Source organism: Lates calcarifer, linkage group LG21 (genome assembly GCF_001640805.2).
Source record: "Lates calcarifer isolate ASB-BC8 linkage group LG21, TLL_Latcal_v3, whole genome shotgun sequence".
NCBI lineage: Eukaryota > Metazoa > Chordata > Actinopteri > Centropomidae > Lates > Lates calcarifer.
Genome location: NC_066853.1, coordinates 9215268 through 9234413, shown reverse-complemented (window position 1 = coordinate 9234413; position 19146 = coordinate 9215268). Strand labels below are relative to the sequence as shown.

At 40.8% G+C, this 19146-nt stretch overlaps 1 protein-coding gene and 1 non-coding gene across 2 annotated transcripts in view; both read right to left on the bottom strand.

Moving 5' to 3' along the window:
• Positions 1–1622: 1622 nt before the first annotated feature.
• The window catches only part of LOC108890863 (rho guanine nucleotide exchange factor 17), a 63781-nt gene continuing 46257 nt past the window's right edge, over positions 1623–19146 (bottom strand). Inside the window, exons 4-25 of the mRNA XM_018687903.2 lie at positions 17172–17354; positions 13215–13331; positions 12126–12218; positions 11821–11997; positions 11329–11379; positions 10952–11061; positions 10643–10728; positions 10351–10469; positions 9813–10020; positions 9566–9639; positions 9319–9402; positions 9034–9137; positions 8673–8779; positions 8466–8585; positions 8103–8370; positions 7846–7932; positions 7564–7631; positions 7121–7269; positions 6819–6993; positions 6535–6630; positions 6239–6421; positions 1623–6073 (exon numbers count right to left, since the gene is read on the bottom strand). Coding sequence (XP_018543419.1) covers positions 5862–6073; positions 6239–6421; positions 6535–6630; positions 6819–6993; positions 7121–7269; positions 7564–7631; positions 7846–7932; positions 8103–8370; positions 8466–8585; positions 8673–8779; positions 9034–9137; positions 9319–9402; positions 9566–9639; positions 9813–10020; positions 10351–10469; positions 10643–10728; positions 10952–11061; positions 11329–11379; positions 11821–11997; positions 12126–12218; positions 13215–13331; positions 17172–17354 — 2871 coding nt within the window. The 3' untranslated portion in view covers positions 1623–5861. The remainder of the gene's footprint in view (positions 6074–6238; positions 6422–6534; positions 6631–6818; positions 6994–7120; positions 7270–7563; positions 7632–7845; positions 7933–8102; positions 8371–8465; positions 8586–8672; positions 8780–9033; positions 9138–9318; positions 9403–9565; positions 9640–9812; positions 10021–10350; positions 10470–10642; positions 10729–10951; positions 11062–11328; positions 11380–11820; positions 11998–12125; positions 12219–13214; positions 13332–17171; positions 17355–19146) is intronic.
• trnam-cau (transfer RNA methionine (anticodon CAU)) lies at positions 15544–15616 on the bottom strand. Its single transcript has one exon. It is a non-coding gene; the product is annotated as a tRNA-Met (tRNA).

The window sequence follows — 19146 nt, the reverse complement described above, 5'->3', positions numbered from 1 at the left end:
CATTTCACCACTAATGTGAATTAATTTGCTGAAATTTTGCTTTAAATTATTCCCAGGATGATATACCAGCATCTAGACTAAATCCTGTTTGTCTCTGAATCTATGATAATCCAAACAGTCACTCCCAGTGTTACCGCATTGGTGACGATCGCAAGGCAACAGATGTTTTGATTGCGGAAGTTTACATATTTTGGGTTGTGATAGTCTGGGCTTTTCTGTACCACTTTGTTAGTTTACACCAAGAAGAAGCTAGGCTATAATCCAGTAAACTGGCCTCTTGTCTCATTTGAGTGGCATGATTGAGACTGACAGGGCAGTGAGTCCAGTAGGCCCGGCTTGACACACAATGAGCATCAAAACGAAATGTTTCAGTATATTATGAGGAGGCTGAGACTTTTTTCAGCCAGCCATTATACTGTCATAGCTCGTTGATTAAAAAAAAAAACATTTTACAAATTTTATAATAGAATAATATTGAAAAATCAGACTCCAGTGAATGAAGGAGATTTCCACTGGCCCACGCTCTTCCTGTGGGATGAACCAGTGAGTCAGTGTCAGTCAGTGATTCACAATATCAATCAGTCACTCTGCTGAAACACAGATGAATCTCTGTGCTGCTGTCTTCACTGTGTCTTTCATTCATCACACAGATCTTCACTGTACAGTACATTTGAATAGTACTGTGTGTGGATGTTAAGTGGGTTGTAACTTGTGTGTGTGTTAATAAGAAGGGAAGAGGGTAGCATTTGTATTTGTGTGTGTATGTGTGTGTCCTGAATAGCCTGCATTCACACAGTCTTCCTCTATACACTGCAGGGCTATTATATCACAGTACACTTCACTGTGGGTCAGTGGGTTAAAGTAAAATGAATGGAGGAGTGACACTGAAGCGAGCTGCTTAAGACCACAATGGTAAGTTTGTGTTATGGTCAAGTCGCTGTCGACTGGAGGAGAGGAGGGCATCATAAGACACAAATCGATTGCATATAGTTACTGTTAAAGATGGAGGGAGGAATCATCAGGGGTCAGAGGTGAACACGCAACTAAGTTGATTCAATAAAAGTTTTTTTTTTCCACTTGATTTTAAGAAATGTGTAAATAACTGTGTGACAGTGAGAAATATCCACCATAACTTTATATCTTCAAGTTGCTTGTTTTCACTTTAGGACAACATGTTCATTTTCACAATGTGATTATGAATATGTTCTCAGGTATCCTGGTTATATACTATTTTGTGCACCTAAACATCACACCCTGGTTTCAGAATAGCAGATAAGCTCTTGTCCCAGTTACTGTGGCATGTAAACAAAGTTTCTGATCATGTGTTCAGATTGTGTTGAGTTACTCAGTAGATAGTAAAACAAAAAAAATGGAGAAGATGCTCTTGTATTGCTCACAATTTCTATTACTGAAAATCAGATAATGTAATGCAATATAATGTGTAGGTACTCTGATGTTATTACTCTTTAGTTTTCCTAAACTTCAGTTTTATTTCACAGCACTCTACCTCATTGTCACCCAATAGACAAAAATAACAAAAATGTACTTTGTTGTATGAGTTATAAAGTTTACCACACCTCACACCTAACCAGTTGAAGAAAGAAGAACAATCACAAAATGGCACCAGTGAATTGATTTAATTACAAAGAGGAACCCACAGTGACAAAACAAGAACAGCTACATACAGGAAGAAACTCCAATAGACTGTAACCATGACAACCGCAGGATGTCGACCAGAGCCAGAGATAAACAAGAGTTATGGCCAGGTGGTTGTTGTTCTTCCTGTAGACGTCTGTAAGAAGGCAAACATCAGCATCATCGAGCTCTATCTTTCAATCACCCAGGTCACAACAGAGGCCATCTTGTTGTCTACTGGAAAAGATCTACGACAGTTATAATTTAAATGTGACTGACAGCGCATGCCAGAGGGAAGGGAAAAAAATACAAACAAAAACAAACCTTACACAAATATATAAAAATATGCCATTAGATTCATATCAACAATTGAGGACCGTGGGTGCACTATTTACAGAAAAAAGGCAATATATACCAATATTTACAACAATAAAGACTTTGTTCACATACGGGCATGAGGAGGTTACTTACAAGTTGCTGGGAGTTAATCAGTGATGACAGACGATATGATGAGTTTGATGTGATAGTGAAAATAATAAGAATCTTTTGTTTCTTGCCACACAACATGCTTCATTCTCTCAATCCTGGTCAAATTAGCATTGAGTTTTACTTCATATCTAAGATGCTGTGTGTTTGCATGTGCAGAGGTTGATTTGCTGGGGTCAAAACCTACAATGCAACTGCTGAAAATATGATTATTCAGTCATTTATACTCATGCGATTAGTAAGGAAATGCCAAAGTATATTCTTAAGGCAGATTTTTTAAAAGAAAATCTAACTTTCTGAATCAGCTTGAAAGTTATTGACTCCAACTATGGCAGCACTTTCAGAAAATCGTGAATAGAGCCATCAAATTAAACTGTTTTCAGTCTGGGTCCAGGACCTACTGTTGTGGAGCTATGATGCTGCTCAACTCAGTTTTTAGAAATGCTGCTCCAAAAGCGCTGGTACCAGCAGAACTATTACAGAGATGTTCTTTCAAAACACCTCCAACTCCTCACTGTTCACAGAAAATATACTAACTCCATTCTGCAGAGAGCTCTCCATCGCTCTACAGCCAGCATAGATATACAGCATCTTCATGGGTAACTTGGCAGCTCTTGGCACTGAGGACACAGACATGAACTTTGCTGTGAATCATACAAAACATTAAAAACACTTACATCTGCTACCTTAACTTTACAGGACATAGTTTGACATCTTAGGTCTTAATCTTACTCGATTTCTTGCCAAAAGTTAGATTAGATGGCAATTGCATGTCTGCAAGGTAAATAAAAAGCTACTACCAGGAGACCGTTAGCTTAGCTTGGCATAAAGACTGCAGTCAGGGGGGAAAACAGCTAGCCTGACTCTGGCCAAAGGTTAAAAAAGTCTGCCTATAAGCATCACTCACTAATCTGTTTAATCTGTGCCATAGGCGATGTGTTAAAAAGCTTGCATCAAAGAAACAACATATAGCCTGAATTCTTTAGGGGTATTGGTGGGCCTTTTTTTTCTTGCTAGCTTTCTCCCTGTGATTCAAGTAGTTATTATGCAAAACTAAGCTAGCCACATCCTGGCTGTAGCTTAATATTTATCAGACATGAGTGTTATCAATATTCTCACCTTACTCTTAATAAGAAACCAAACTCCTCCTTAAAGTTTGCTAAAATTCTCAAACTCTCCTCTGATGTATTTTTCACAGGCTACTACAAGCTAACTGGAATTTTGCCTCAGTTGTGGGCAGGAAATCACAAACAAGCTCAGTTTTTATACTTTTCAGCTGAATAACCAAGCATTTGTAGAGCATTCACATACACAGGCCACTCCACTTTTAATACTTACAGAGGCAAAGAGCTCACTAGCTAGTTAGCAGCTATCACAATAACCAGCTAATCCTCTTAGCCGTTAGCCCTGCTCACAGTGGGAGAGTTAACCTAAGGTGGATGCGTTTGGAGGTGGGAAAGCTGAGGTGTAGGGCCCAGATGGCTTGTTAAGGTGCAATGAGGTTTTCTAGGAGGGATCAAAGACAATCACTGCTTAACCCCAAAGCCTGAGGCTAATGTGTGCATGTGTGTGTGCAAGGACAAGTCATCCTTCACCTCCACAGACATCTGCCATAAGGAAAGCTGACTTTTCACACTGTGTGTGTGTGTGTGCATGTGCGTGCGTGTATTTGTGTGTAAAATGGCTTAACTTTTAGCCTTCTGAAGGCACGTGCAGGTGCTCAGCGTTCGTCCTTCTGACCTACTCTATATCACATGCACTCTGTTGTCTCACAAACACAACACATGCATCTTTTTTCTCTAACAATCAATACTGAAATCTCTGTTTTGTGTGGGTTTGTGCATTAGGAGTGTAACAATATGACAAAAACACCACAATATGCATCATGGAGCTGAAAAACAACTGGAATATTAAACAAATCTTATTAGCATTTGGCACCCAAACAGGTAACAAAGTCCAACAGCTGCGTTCAGGTACATCATAAAGTGAATTTTGGATTCAATTTAACAGCTGGATTGGTCAAAAATATTTCTTCCAGACACTTTCCTTTCTGGTCCCGTCTCTCTACATTTACGGAGTTATACACTCCAAAACAAGAACCCTGTATTGTGTATCGTACCGAACCATAAGGTGGACTGTATCGTTACACCCCTAGTGTGCTTGTCTGTCTGTCCGCCTGAGCCAAACTAAGCTGGTTTATCTGTTCTGGTAATCAAGCCAGGGCCTCCTTGTTCTTCACCTCAAAAAGAAAAAGTGAAAAGCTACATCTTCTATAAATTAAGCGCTGTAAAAGAAGGCGCTAAAATCAAAACCATAAATACTGTACATAACTATCTTTATCTGCTACCACAGCCTAGCGTCATCTTTATAGAGTCTGCTATAGAAACAGCAACACCTGTCCCAGTTTCCCTCCTCACAGAATGTTCAATAAATTGAAATTTCATGGCAAAGGAAATCTGGTCAAATCCCTTAATGTCAAAACTTTAACATATACAAGGCTTTGGCATAGTCGTGTTAAGGAGTAATGTCTCCAATGCACTTTTTTCTACCAGTAGTGGGACACTGCTTCATCTACGTTCATGTCATCCTTAACTGGCAGCAAAAATTAAATTAAAAAAACAGATACAATGTGATTATCTGTGGAAAACACACACGTTTTTCACAAATGTCTTCTTTCAGTGAGTGAAGGATGTGCATTAATATGTGTGACTGTATGCATGTGATTATAGTCTTGTTAGATACCCTTGCCATATATTGCACTTAAATGATGCTCTTGTTCACTCTCCTTCTACACGAGAAAGGATGATTTTAGCAGTCTCACATCTATAAGCAATGATCATGGAGTAGCTATTATTACATCCCCACTGGGGCCAGAAGGATCTGATCTGCCGTCAGGGGGTGTTGTTCAGATCTGGCCGGTAGGATTTTGAAGAGCGACACATGTTGTCCTTTACTCCTTTAGAAGCTCACAGACGTCAACTGAACCTCTCCGCTAAGTTTGACATCTAGCTGCAAAAATCAACACAAACTCAGAATATCCACCAAATTACAGTCTGTGTCGGTATGTTTCACTCAGAGATATGTATGTATTTTGACACGACATTTTCCTCTGACCGTCAGGAGGAATTTCGTCCAAAGTTTGGGTTAAGATGAAACGATGATGGAGTAAAGAGCTGATGTCAGAGTCCAAAAACAACAGAGAAAATGTCAAAGGACACAATTTCATGCTTCTCTCATGTCTAAGTTCACTTAAATATCCTCCTGTGCAATGACATTCTGGAGAGTCCAAGTCATCGTCTGTCTTTCCTTCCTTCACTTGCTCCATGTCAGAACATGCGACCATCTGCCAAAAAGTTTGAAGATGTCATTATTTCATTGTTCTCATCTCTGCCTTCTTCCGTCTCTGGCAGTGAAGACTTGAGTCTAAAGACACGTTTCTAGACGATATTCGCAGATGCCAAAAAACAAAATACACGCGCACAGACACCACTCAGTGAGAAATAACGCACACCATCAGAAACATTAACACAAGAAAACAGGGTCTGACGTGAGCATATTCATTGGTAAGTTCGGGAGGGAGTCAACAGCCATATTATGCACATAGAGACTGGTGGACCGAGCAGAAGACCAAAACAACACCAAAAAGTGAGGAGTCCAGTGGGGGGAAGGTCAGGAGCTGTAGCATTGCTCTCAGCTAGAGGGAGGTTGGGCCGGGTTGTTCAAACCAGGGGACGATCGTCTCAGACCCTCCAAAGCAAAAGATGGTTAGTACTGTCGTCCCGTCCGACAGTTTCGCTGCTATTGGTCAGTCTGAAGTCCTCATAGCCGTCGCCGCCGGAAATGACTAGATGGTTGGTTTTTGGAGGGATGTGGGCAGAGGCCCTGCGACGTGCAGAGTCATGCCTTTGGAGGTTCCCATCAACCGTGCTGCTGCTGCTCTGGGACTGGTTGACTAAGACACAGAAAAGAAGGGTTAAAGGTTGAGATAGGTATGTTTCAGTTCAGCTTTCTGAGCATATTTCTGAAATTTCAATTTCAGAACATGTTGTACATCACTGATGTATATAAAAATAAAATATTGATTGCTGACAAAATGTCTGAAAAAAGCAGGAAAAACCTGTAGCATCAGTTGTTGGAGGAGGGAAATTCATGTCAAACCCTTCTGGTAGTTCGATTGATGTCAGGAACCGAACATGGCCCGTGTGTCCATGAGCTGAGCCCATCGGCACCAAGGGAGATTTCAGTGTCCCAGCCCCAGTTCCTGAGCTCACCGCTGGGATCGCCAATGTAAGGACCACCCCTGTAGAGGAACACCATCTTGTTGCATCACTGATTAACTCCCACTTGAAGCACTCAAGAGGTAATTCAGGTTAATGTTTTTTGAGTTTATTAGACTAAAAAGTGTGATTTTACCTGCACTGGTGCCAATCCACAGCAGATCCTTACAGGCCAGCAATGCTGTGATTCTCAGACAGGCAGCTTTGTGCTGTCTGATGATTGCATCTGCACCTGAATAGAGAAAAACAGGAAGAATTGGATGGAGTGAGAGAGAAACACAGAGTGGTAGGACATTGGAAAGAGAGGGGAAAAAGGTGATCACCTCACCTACCTATACAGTGCTCTACGATGTATATCTGCATGTGTATGTGTGCACCTTCAAACCTGTGTATGTGCTCATATTGCTCATGTGTGTTTACCTGCGAGCATCTTGTGCACAGCAGGTGCCACGTCCACCTCTGTCAGGCTCTCCCAGGTCTGAGCGTGGTACAGTTTGACCTGCGCACTGCCCTGCAACGCCAGCCACACACCCTGACCGTATGCCACCATGCACGTCACACACCGACTACTGTCCGTGCCCACCTGGAACCAGTGCTGGGTGGGAGGAAGGAGGAGATATGGAGGGGATAAGTGTTTTATACACATATGTTAAAGTGCATATATTTTATTCTTACTATAGCTTCAAGTTCAAACTTTGTGATCCACATTTGTCCATACTTACCTCCTGTACCAGAGTGGCTGTGTTGATAATAAGGACTCTGTTCTGTGAGCCACACCAAAGCTTCCCTCCCACAGGAACCATTTTAGTGACAGGACTACTGGGTGTGCCCAAAACTAACGTTTGAGAAGACTGAGGGTCCCAGAAACTACCTGCAGATTGAGATTGATATTAACAGGGATTATAGAGAGAGAAAAATATGGAGAAAACAGGAACATAAATATTGTTTTTAACAAGCCACATTTCACATTTGAATGTACAGCATCTCATCCTCAACACACTTGTTGGAATGTGGAAGCATGTTGCATTTGTTTTACTTTCACCATGGTAATGTCATTATTTTGAACCCCTCACTCCTGATGCATGCAAATTAGAGAGCACTGTATGTCAAATCCTTTCTCCCTCCAATCCTTCCTTACCCTAATCATGTCTACACCTCAGCTTACCTGCTTCTCTCTGATAGACAATCACCTCTCCATTGGCCAAGGACACAAACACTTTGTTGTCCAAATACCTGACAGAGGGGGAAAAAAGGTTTAATGTGAAAATGAAAAATGAACGAGGGCAGTAAAATATAATTACAGACAGAACACATTTGAACCCAGATACATAAAATGCCTTTTTATGCCTCATCCTTTTTTCCTCCCAACTTCCCTCATTCTGCATCTGATACATTTATTTCCATTGATATTTATCAGTAAAAATAGCAGCCAAAAAGGCAGACTCACAGTATACAGAGGATGGAAGCGGAGTGTTGCATCTTCATGCTGTTTTTACGGTTGCGGATGTTGTCTGAGGACTGGTACACGTGGATGCTAACAGAAACAGAGGCATGAGGAGATTAGGGTTAACTATGAGGAAGAACTTGCAACAAAAAGAGGATATGTTCAGTGGAAACTTTTGGTGATTTGGGCTGAAGGGTATTTTGAGTACATCATTTTCCAAAACCAATAACTGTCTGTGCATGTGTTGCTATACCACACACCATCCATCCTCTGTGCCCAGCCACACTGAGCTCTGGTAGGCCTCAGGGTCGATGCTGAGCAGGTCCTCCAGACTCGCCCTGGTGAAAGAGCCCCGGGAGGATCGACGCATGGCACGACCATCCATGGGGCTCTCTGTCTGTGCGCGACTTCCCCCACCAACCCCTAACATCCCCGGAGCTCCATAAGAGCTTGCCACTGGGAACTCCTGCTCCTCCTCACTGCTGGTGGTCTCTGTAGCCATGTCCTTGGAGCCTGGACCCTCATCGTCTTAAAGAGAGACAAAACAGAGTGTGAGGGGGGTGACAGAGGCAGTAGGGCTGGTGTGTGAGTGTGTGTATTGTGAATGATGCATTTTTACTCACTGCCATAGCTGGATGAGATGGTGGAGTGACTAGCCTGACTCTGTAAAGTGGAAGAAGGACTGGGTGAATCCTCGTCATCGGTGTCATCGCTGTCAAACGGCACAAGCTCTGCCCCCGGTCCTGGAAGCAATAAGTCATCAATCAGCTGATCAGTTGACACATGAACTCTTGCTGCTTGTCATGTTGTAAAAAGTTTGACGGACAAACCTGTAGGCTGCTCTGTCAGCTCCAGAGATGAATGAGAGATAGTTATATGGAGCTGCTGACCAGGTGTTCTGGAGGTAGGGGCAATAGTGGGCTCTGATCCACGCTCCCTGAGAGTGAAGAGTGACTGGTTAATGGCACAGACACTAGTGACTGTAGTACAGACCTAACCTGTGTTGAAATGTGATTAAAATACAAATATAGATCATGACTATCACTATATGACTGTATATGCTGTTCCAATCGATCATCCAAAAACATGGGAAAACAAGGCAGGTTCAAAATACCAGAGTTATCCTTTAACCTTTTGACATTATACTATAAGTATGATTTCAAAAGTGTATGTGTGCATGTGTCCACCGACCTTCCCTTGAGTCCTGGTACAGCAGCAATGCAGATGATCCGTGCTGAACACACGGCGATACAGGCCTCCACCGTGGGCTCGTCTTTGATGTTCAGCAGACACACCTGCAGAGGAAACATCATCATTCACACAAAAATTCAAATTGTATGTTTTCTCCACCAGAGACCATGTGGAATAATCAGCCTTGCAACTGTGGCCGCCTCTGTGATTTCTGTCAGTGTGTACTGTCACCAAAAGTACTGAATAATTAGATTATTATTCACAAATACACAGTCTTTTCCTCACCTGTCCCACGTATCCGTCGCTGTTACACACCCACACTTCACAGCCGCTGTCGGGACAGCTGTGGCTCGGAGAGGCACACGAAAACTAGAGACAAACAGGAACAAAATATGAGTAGAGATGACTTCTGCATATCTGTAAGGGCAGCTTTGCCTACATGTGTGAATTTAATTGATTTAAATGACAGACATAAACCATGGCTTTCACTTTCATGCACAGATTGAACTGTAGACATTCCTGTTGCTCTCACCTGCATTCCACTACGTGTCTTCATTATAGGGATTGCCTTCAGAAACTCTGGGTCCCACTGGTCCTTATTCATGGCTAAAGAAAAACAAGCAACCAGCAGGGAAAATTAGCTCACTTAAATAAAGTAGCTCTAGGCCCAAAGACTCATTTTCAGAATCATCAATCTAGTCTTAATCTTCTGGTGTCTTATTTACAGGCTACAGAATAGTCAATAACATTTTGTCTCATGAAAAATCTTTGTCACTGACCTAGTTTCTTCTTGGCTTCCTCAAAAGCCTGTTCAAAGTTGGAGCGAGCGTCAGGGGAGGTGAACTCAAAGACAAAGCTGCTCTCAGCGGAGGCTGTGGTAAACTCCAGCTTTGTGGGCAGGAAGGTCATACTGAAGGCCAAAGACTGTTTCTCTGACAGTTCCCTGTGCACTGACGCCATCAGATCCTTTATCACCTCGTCTAGGGACTGAGAAAGATGGAGATGAATAAGAACAGACAAAGAAAAAAAGTTACTAACCAGTCAGTTTCTTATTGTAGCTCCTGTTGCTGTAAAGATCTACACTGAACATTCAGATGGACTGATGTGCACAAGGAAGGTCACCAGCAACAGCATTTGATAGCATAGCAGACCAAGAAAGATTAAAAAAAAAAAATAATTAAATGAAATTCACAGTCAGTTTCTTCCTGTGTACAAACAAGGTGACAGATAGAGGGAAAAAAGGAGCAAGAGTTAAGGCAAAACAGTGATGCTAAAAGATGTGGCTGCTATTTACATGTGTGTGTTGGTCTGTGGTACCTGGTGTGGGAAGCTAAGGGTCTCAGACAATTTGCTGATCTGACCCAGCGTGCTGAGATCCTCGTCTAATCGACTAATCGTCTTCTGGATGCTCTCCTTGTTTGTTGCTTGCATGGAGCCTGGGGTAGGGAAGAACAAACAGTCAGAGAACCATATAATGTTTACCTTAAGGAGACTTAGAAAAAATCTGTCCAGCACCTAATTAGTTGCACATGTCTGCAAAAAGAGTGTAGGTAATAAATGCTACTACAGTTTCTTGAAGTACGTAGTATTAAGACTTCTGAAGTCTTACTTTTCACCACCTCCACGTCCTCCAGAGGAAGTTTCCACAGGAACTTGTATTTACTGGAAGTATCGATCACACTCGCAGCAGAGTATCTGAGAAGGAGAGAGCAGCAGAGGAAGACAGAGAAAGAGGCAAAAGGAAAGAAGTGATGGAAAAAGAGGTAAATATTAATCTGATCAAACTTTGTAGAAAACGTTGTCTGTGTGTCTATTGTCCCAACACCAGGGGGCACAATAAGGTTTGGAAACTATATTATGAAAGCCAGTGTGAGTGTGTATGTTTGTGTGTGTGTGTGTCTGTGTGTGTGTTACATACAGGCTCATGGAGCTGCGTCTTAATGAGCCAGACTTCCTCTTGAGAGTGGTGCAGATGATCAGATCACTGAAGAGGAAGAGAGAGCGATCCTTCTTCCCTCCCACTGTCTTCTACAGAGGGAGAGGAAAGAGGAGGAGCTCAGAATGTTTTCATAAACATTATCAATTAAAAAAAAAAAAAGAAAAAGATAAATACAATATTACTAAATTTACCCTAAATTTGTAGGAAGGATAGACAGTTGACAAAACATAAAGTTGTTTGCTTATATCATTACTATTATTTTGACCTATCTTCCAATGAGATGGCATCTTAAAATGACACCACCACTTTAGGATACATTACTACAAACATTTGCCAGTTCAGAAAGTATGTCTTACCGCCTCCATGACCATTTCCTGTCTCAAGAACTTCCTCTGAGGGTTCAAAATCTAACGCAAACAGACAGAGAGAAAAGTAATCATCACTTAATACCATAAAAATAACAGTCAACTGTTGCCAAAAAGCCATAATCACAGGCAAATAATCAGAGCTAAAATAAATAGCTGATCAGTCAGTTCAGCAACCAACTACAAACTACAAACTAATCAACAACTGTGTTGATTTATGAATTGTTAGCTCCTTTTTCAGGCAATAATGTGTAAACTTCTCTAGTTACAGCCTCTTAGTTATCTGCTGCTTTAACTTCTGCTATATGATAATAAACTTAATAGTTCTAGATTAAAGTGTAGGACATACAAAACAAGCAACCTGACACACAATTTCACTGCAACAATGAGAGTACTTGTTAGTTCAGCCCCAGAGTCAATAGTTAAAAAAACATCAGCTACAAATAAGAGGCTTATCTTCCTGATTAACAATAAATATCTCACATGTTCGACTCCCTCTATGTGTGCCTCGATCTCCTGAATGACCCTGGCCTCCCTCTCTGCCTCCTCAGCCGAGCGACGTCCCTTGTTGATCTTCTCAGCCAAGCGCTTGATGTCTCTCTGAGCGTCCAGGAGAAGCGAGTGGTCTGGGTGATCCTCTGGGGTGTGCTTGAGCAGGTCCTGCATGAAAAATAACATAAATATGCTGTATGTTAATCTAACTCTTACATAAACCTTTTGCCACTAAGTACAAAAAAGACTACTTATAGAATACTGAAAGTAGGTGATTATATTTTGAGATCTGTCACCTTAACCAGAAGCTCATATCGAGGAATCCTCTGCACCGGCTTAATCATCAGATCACCCAGAGCCTGTTTCTCCTTGTTCTCACGCATGTTTTGCTGTCGGAGTGAAGGAGGAAGGAGGGTGGAGACAGAGCATGGGTTATGACAAAATAATTGAGATTCAATTAGTATGACTGTAAAAGCAGATCAGTGTTGCACTTCACCCCTCCACCACCAGATGGCGAAGTGGTTCCACAGTAAAAAAGAAAAGAAAAAGATGCCTGGCATAAAGCTCTGTGTGGTTGTAAACTGAGAGCAGGATGAGGACATGACAGGTTTTTGTGGTGCCTGATTACATTTTTGCATCTGAGCTCTTGTCTGTGCAGCCAGCTTATGCTGTTTTTTCCCCCCTACATTTATTTCTGGTGGCACACCACAGTATCAAAGTGTACTACAGTGGTCTACCAAATTTAACTGGACATGCTGCTAACATATCCACAGGTTTTTCAGTCAAATTATCTGCTTGAATTGGTTTAAAGAGACAGTTTGGAGAACATTTCATGGGCAATTATTTGTCTGTACTTTCAATTTAGGAAAATGGAGTGACCCAGAAAGATAAGAAAACCTATACTTCCTCAAATTCAGCAGAGTAGGACACATGTAGATTTAATATCGTTTGATTTAGGAATGAGAAGAAAAATGTGTTTTCATTTTGATCAATAGTGTAAAATCACTTGTCATATATGTTTCAGAAACATTCATAACCAAACACAATTCTTGATTCTTGACAGCAGATCTTGAAGTCCACAAGTCAAGTGCAAGAACAATCAAATGTCTCTAATTCAAAGACAAAATCTTGTGGGAATACCAGCATGGAGAAACGGGGGGAAGAAGACAGGAAGCACACACACTAAACTAAACCTAATACTGACAATTACATACACCAAAGCACTTTCTAGTGAGGCGATGACAAAAACAAGAAGTGCATACAAGCTCTTGGCAAGTCTGCAAACTCTTCTTAGGAAATTTCTGGTTCATTTAATGGTCCAAACAAAAACATAAGAGCAGCCACTCAGAAAAAAAGGACATCCTGTTTCTCAGTCCAACACTCACCTCCAGAAACTTGTGAAACGCTGGCTTGGCCTCCTTGGCAATCCTCACAGCATCTTTGGCGTTAAGAAAGTTGTCTATGTATGCTGAATACATATTAGCTAGAGTCTCTTTAGAGAACTGGAGAGAAGAAGAAGAAAATGACATATAAGTTGCGTTCAGTTTTGTTGTGATTACAGCATTGTCAAATGGCAGAATTTTTGTTAGCAGAAAATTAAAAACAGTTATATGCCACCTGTAGCTGATATCTCAACCCTAAGAGTAAAATGATAGTGTGATGATAGCTTTCGTCATGCTCTACTACTCTACTATGGTATTTTTACAATGTAGCTTAAAAATAAATCCACTTCTTTGAGTTAGTAAATTACATCTCTTTATTACACTATCTATTGATCCTGGTCTCCTTTTATAGTGTAATTTTCCTTTTTCCAGAAAAAATCAAGTCATTTTGTCCACTTGATTCAAAAAAAGAAAGAAAAAAAAAAGAAAGCCAAAAACATGCTCCATCTTAATTAAGCATGCTAACATGTGCTAATTAGCACTAAACACAGATGACAATGACAAATCATACTAGCTTTAAGCTAGGCCCAAAAGTGGTGTAAATAACGTTCTCATTTAAAAGAAGATGTCTCGAGTTAATTTGCTTTCTAGCTGCACACCAAAACAACCTGCTTCAGGATGAATGTTCGTCAGGTAAAAGCAACTACAAACAGTTGTCTTACAGATAAGAGGAGGGGATCGCTACATTGCTTTAAGCTAGCTCGATGTGCTCAACAGATAACACTGAGCACAGGTTGTATTTCTTACTGTATAATCATTATAACAAGAAAAGTGAGCTGTAATTGGAGAGATTACCAAACAGACCTCGGTGCAAGTGGTTTTCAATTTGCTTTGGCTGGTAGTAGAAAAGACTAGAAAGAGACTTTCTGCCCATCTGTCTTTTTTCTTTCTTTCTCTCCAACACACACATTCAAAAAGGTTCTCACACACACACACACACACACACACACGGATGAATCACCCTGACCTGATTTCTTTTCACAAATAGAGGGCAGAGTTACAAAAAAAAGGAGTAGAGACATGAACAGAGAGAGTGAGTATTAACAGACATAAGGCACCGTGTGGCGCCTTATTTGACGTCACAGAGAAGCCAGCTTTCTACCCTCTCATGAAATAATGTTGCCCTCCTCTGCTCCTCACTGCCTTTCTCTCGACTTTTTCCTATCACCCATCTCCCACTGTCCTCTCTCCATCCTCCCTTTTCTCAGTCTTTGAGGAACAGTAAAGAGGAGAGAGAAATAACATCAGTGGAGACTGTGAGGATTAGTCACCGCTGAGGACAGAAATGGCAGGAAGATTGTGAGCGTACAGACTCATTATAGGAGCTGACACTTAATTTTCTTTAGCATGAGATCTGTTCATGATTTTTTCTAAAAAATATATTACTGAGCAAGCAGTAGATAATAGTGTGGATAATTTATTATTAATTAATTAATTATATTTGAGTTTCCAGTGCCCTCTATTTTGTCTTCTTCTTAAAAAATGTCTATTGATTGTTTGCTGTTACAGTTTACTTTTTAAATTATGAGACTCAAAATTAAAATTTTTGAATCGTTGTTTTACCCCTACCCCCACTCAGGTTTTTCTCATGGCATCTAGATTTGTTGTTTATGATGATCTATCATTTTATAGATTTATTTTCTAAGCATAGATTTCCTTTTTTTTGTTATCACCATTGCTTGATAAGGATGGGAGCAGTATAAGTTAAAATGAACCCTGAACTTTTCTCCCTCGTGATAAATGTTGTTGGACTGTGCATCTCACAACACCACACACAATAATGGAACTGGAGCTGGAACAATGTACAGTGTGCATATACATGTCAAATATCACTAAAATGAGACTTAATGAAACATACCAGTAGGGTCTATCTGTGACAATACATTAAAACAGCCAGATCTGATGGATACGTAAATATAAAATATAGTTAGCTAGTCTGTCCCAGGATGCTTTAGGGGCTGATAATAGATGACATATATGTTTTTGGGAGGCAGGGAATCTGTCAGTCATGAAACCATTTATTATAGTAGAGCACTGACTGAACAGAAAGAACAGAAAGTAGTATGATTTATCTAAATCTAACTAACAAGTGCAGAGCCAGTGTTATTAAATACCTCTATTGTCACATTTTCCACAAATCTAAAGAGCTCTGCTGCTGCTCATCAGACAAATCTGCTACGAATGCAAGCGTGGACACTTTTCCAACAGACCATACGGCAACAGTGCTGGATAATCTACCACTTCAAACAGTCAAGACCTGAACAAAACACTCTGCCCCGTGTGAGGCTCGAACTCACGACCTTCAGATTATGAGACTGACGCGCTGCCTACTGCGCCAACGAGGCCTGAAGCATGCAGCAGCTGCTGCAGCTTTAAGAGCTGTGCTTCTAGGAGTGGGGAGGGGGAGAGTGGGTGGGTGCGGGGCCGGGGGGGTGAAGGCAACTCAGTCTGAGCAGTGTGAAGTATCTGCAACAGCTTCAGCTGAACAGGAAAATCACCCACTACTTTCTACTACCTCTCCACTGTTATATAATATACTGTATGTTACAAGCAACATACAGTATATTATTACATATATATTATTATATTATAACAGCATATTAATTATGAATCTGTGACTCAGAAGAAGTGTTAAAATATAAGGTAGTTTAAATTAAAATAATTCTTTGCCTAAGCCTGCTTCATTCTCCCTCTAATTCACTTTGCAGATTCTTTCATTTTCCACATTGCCTTTGTGGCAGTGAAACTGTCTCACTCAAGCAGAGAAGTGCTGGGAGTGATAACAATAGCATAAGCATAGCATGAGAATGAAGGCTTTCCCATTCAATAAGAAACAAAACCTGTGGCCACGCTGCATTTTGGTCTAGTGAGGAAAATGAAGAATCTTTTTGCCTATGTTTGTTCTAAGTCTGTGTAAAGCTGTCAGCCTGGATAGAAACTCTCTCCTTCATTCTCAAGGACCCAAAACCTGACATTTAGCTCAACACTGAGCAATGTTTTTCAAAGTCTAGGTTGAGAGCCACCCTCGGGTCATGGGAAATTTTAAATGGGTCAGCAAGAGGTCACCGGGAAAGCAAAATATTAAACTAATGTTGCCAACTATAGACCATCTCTTAATAAAACAGCTTCCCTTTAATCTGCCCTTCTGTAGAGGGACTTTACTGCAGCTACACAGTACTTCATAAAAGTTCAAGACAAATTTTATAGGAAAGTTTGGGAATTAAAACTTTGTATATGAAAATCTGTCTGTGTGCTTCTTTTACAATATAATTGCAAATGTATTTGAATAAGAATAACCACTGTAACTTCACTTTCACCTCATTGAATCCTCTGGATAACACACTGTTTTTATCTGGGCAATTAGTTTCAGGAAAAATAAAAACAAATATCCCATGAAAAAAGAAAACTGTCCCAGAGAAGGAAAGCACACTACATCTTTTAAGCAGTGTGTCAGGGTTTTATGGTTTGCTGCTGTCAGGAGAATGAGATGTACTTTTAGGTGGACTAACTATCTGGTCATGGGTTACTGTCATTTTGCTGACTGATTCTAGCTTGAGGATGTAGCACTATAATTCATACCGTCTCTCATGTGCACTACAGTCTTCTCAGAGAAGTTGAGGGATTACTTCTCGCTGGCAGAGGTTAACTATCTCACACTGTCTGTCTACATTCTGCATATAGGAGCTAACAATGCTGAATACATTCCTACAGCACAAAGAGGATATCAGTAGTAGAGTCTGACAGACACTGGATTTTTGAGGCTGATACCAAAGGTGATTAAAGATGAGACAAGAATTTTTGTTTCTGCCTTAACATCTGAGCTTCACACTTGCTAAGAACTTGCACGTGTGACTTAAATGTACAGATATGCCGCTCTAGTTTACTGTCATCTCTACCCACCGACTGGATGAGGAGGTGTCCAACGGTCTGTCTGTCATGCCACTGGCCGACGCAGCCAGCGACCTGCTCCAGGAAGTGCTCGTGGTGCTCCAGGATCTCTGGGATCTGGTAAAACATCTCGTCCACCAGCAGGGGATCCACGATGGAGCCACTGTCAGGCTGTTTGAGAGGACGCATGTAGCCCTGCAGGGACAGAACCACCAGTTAGTGACAGGCCAATTTCAAGTCATTTAAATACTGTGTGCACTATTTAAGAAAAAACTTAAGGGAAATAAAATAATTCATCTCTATATTCAAACATTCAGGTCTTCAAACAGCTTCAATTCATTCTATTTGTATCATTTTAGCAGATTAGCACAATAACTGGAAACGGGAGGAAACTGCTAGCTTGGCTGAGCTGAAAAATTCCCAGACTTTTACCTTGTATGCTTAATTTTTACACAAATGTAACACAAACCTAGCAGAACTCATGAGAATGAAGTTTCAAGCTTAAATCTGTCCCATCCACTTAATTCTCATCTGTCTCCTCTAATAACAGCTCTCCTCACAGCACAATATCATTATATAGCATTTGGAGAATTCAATATATCTTTATATGAGCACGACCACGTTCTCAATTACTAATGTGTGTGTTTTATAACAAGGAGGGAAAAGCAGGGAGTGGTGTGATTTCTGGGAAAAGAGGAAGGGGGGAAGTTTGTCCCTTTTCCCTCCACTGCTGCTATTGCACCACAGGGCTACAAAAATGTTACCGTTATTAGAAAATGCCTTTAAAGAAGTTGTTGCTTAGCATTCCTCCTGCTCACACACACATACACACTTGTAACAAAATATTTCAAAGGTTTCACCTGACCTCCACAGCTTGTCAGTTGTGTTGCGCACACACCCAAACACATGCATCCACACACATTATTTGTTTCCAACCATTTGTACATGTTAATATGGTTAGTTTGTGTGCGCTAAATGTGTGAGACAAGGTACCTGGGGTTCCATCTACAGTACATAAGGAAACCCAGTACACACAATAAAATCACCTTTTTGTAGATTTATTCGTTAGGCTGTCAGGACAAGAAGCTTGACATATTCTCCCTCATAGAGATGCACACACACTGTGATCCATTAAACCTGAGAGGTATTTGGAGATTCACTTCACTCTCTGAAATGGACGGACTGAGGCTCCAGAAGCTGTAAAGTCCAGTCAGCTATGCGTGGATCACAGCCTGACTTTATGACACATTTCATGACTAAATCTGCTGGGTTTAAAAAAAAAAAAAAAGTATTGAAGAAAGTTGGGACAGGGAGGGATTTGAGACATTTTAAATCAGAAGTGATTCAGCTTGCGCTGCCTTCAACAACTTTTTCTTGGAAATGTGTTACATAAGAGCTCAGGAACTGTCTGGACTGGCTAATTTTATCTAATAGGGAAGCATCAGGTTGTTATGGAGGCTCTTCTACTTTTTACTCAGATGTAGCCACATATAGTTTGATAAAAAGAGGACTATTTTTCAACTGAAGAACCAGTTAAAAAGGTGGCCTGTAAAATGTGATTGTAACTGTCCAGAAATGATAAAAGCCTCATATGTCATTTACTAAAAAGAAGATGAAACAAATGACAAATCAACTGAAAAAATATTTGACCCTAATGACAAATTAATTGACTCATTGAGCTAAAGGATAGAGGATAGAAAAATCTAATCTGGTGTGTATTCAGAGCTGACAATTCAACAGTACAAGTAGGCTGGAGGTCAGATGTGTGATGTGTTGTTTTTGAGATCAACTTGCATTAATTGTGCAGTGACAGTGATCACTGCTCATTTGTGAAGATACTATAGAGTACAGTTGCTCTTTTCCAGAGACCAGCGAGGAGAGTGTCAGGTCAGGAAGGTGAGAAAGAGAGTGGAGGACGTGTGATTTCCATGTAGGTCATCCTGAGCTACATATTGTACAACCTGATGATGTTAGTGTTGCTTGAATG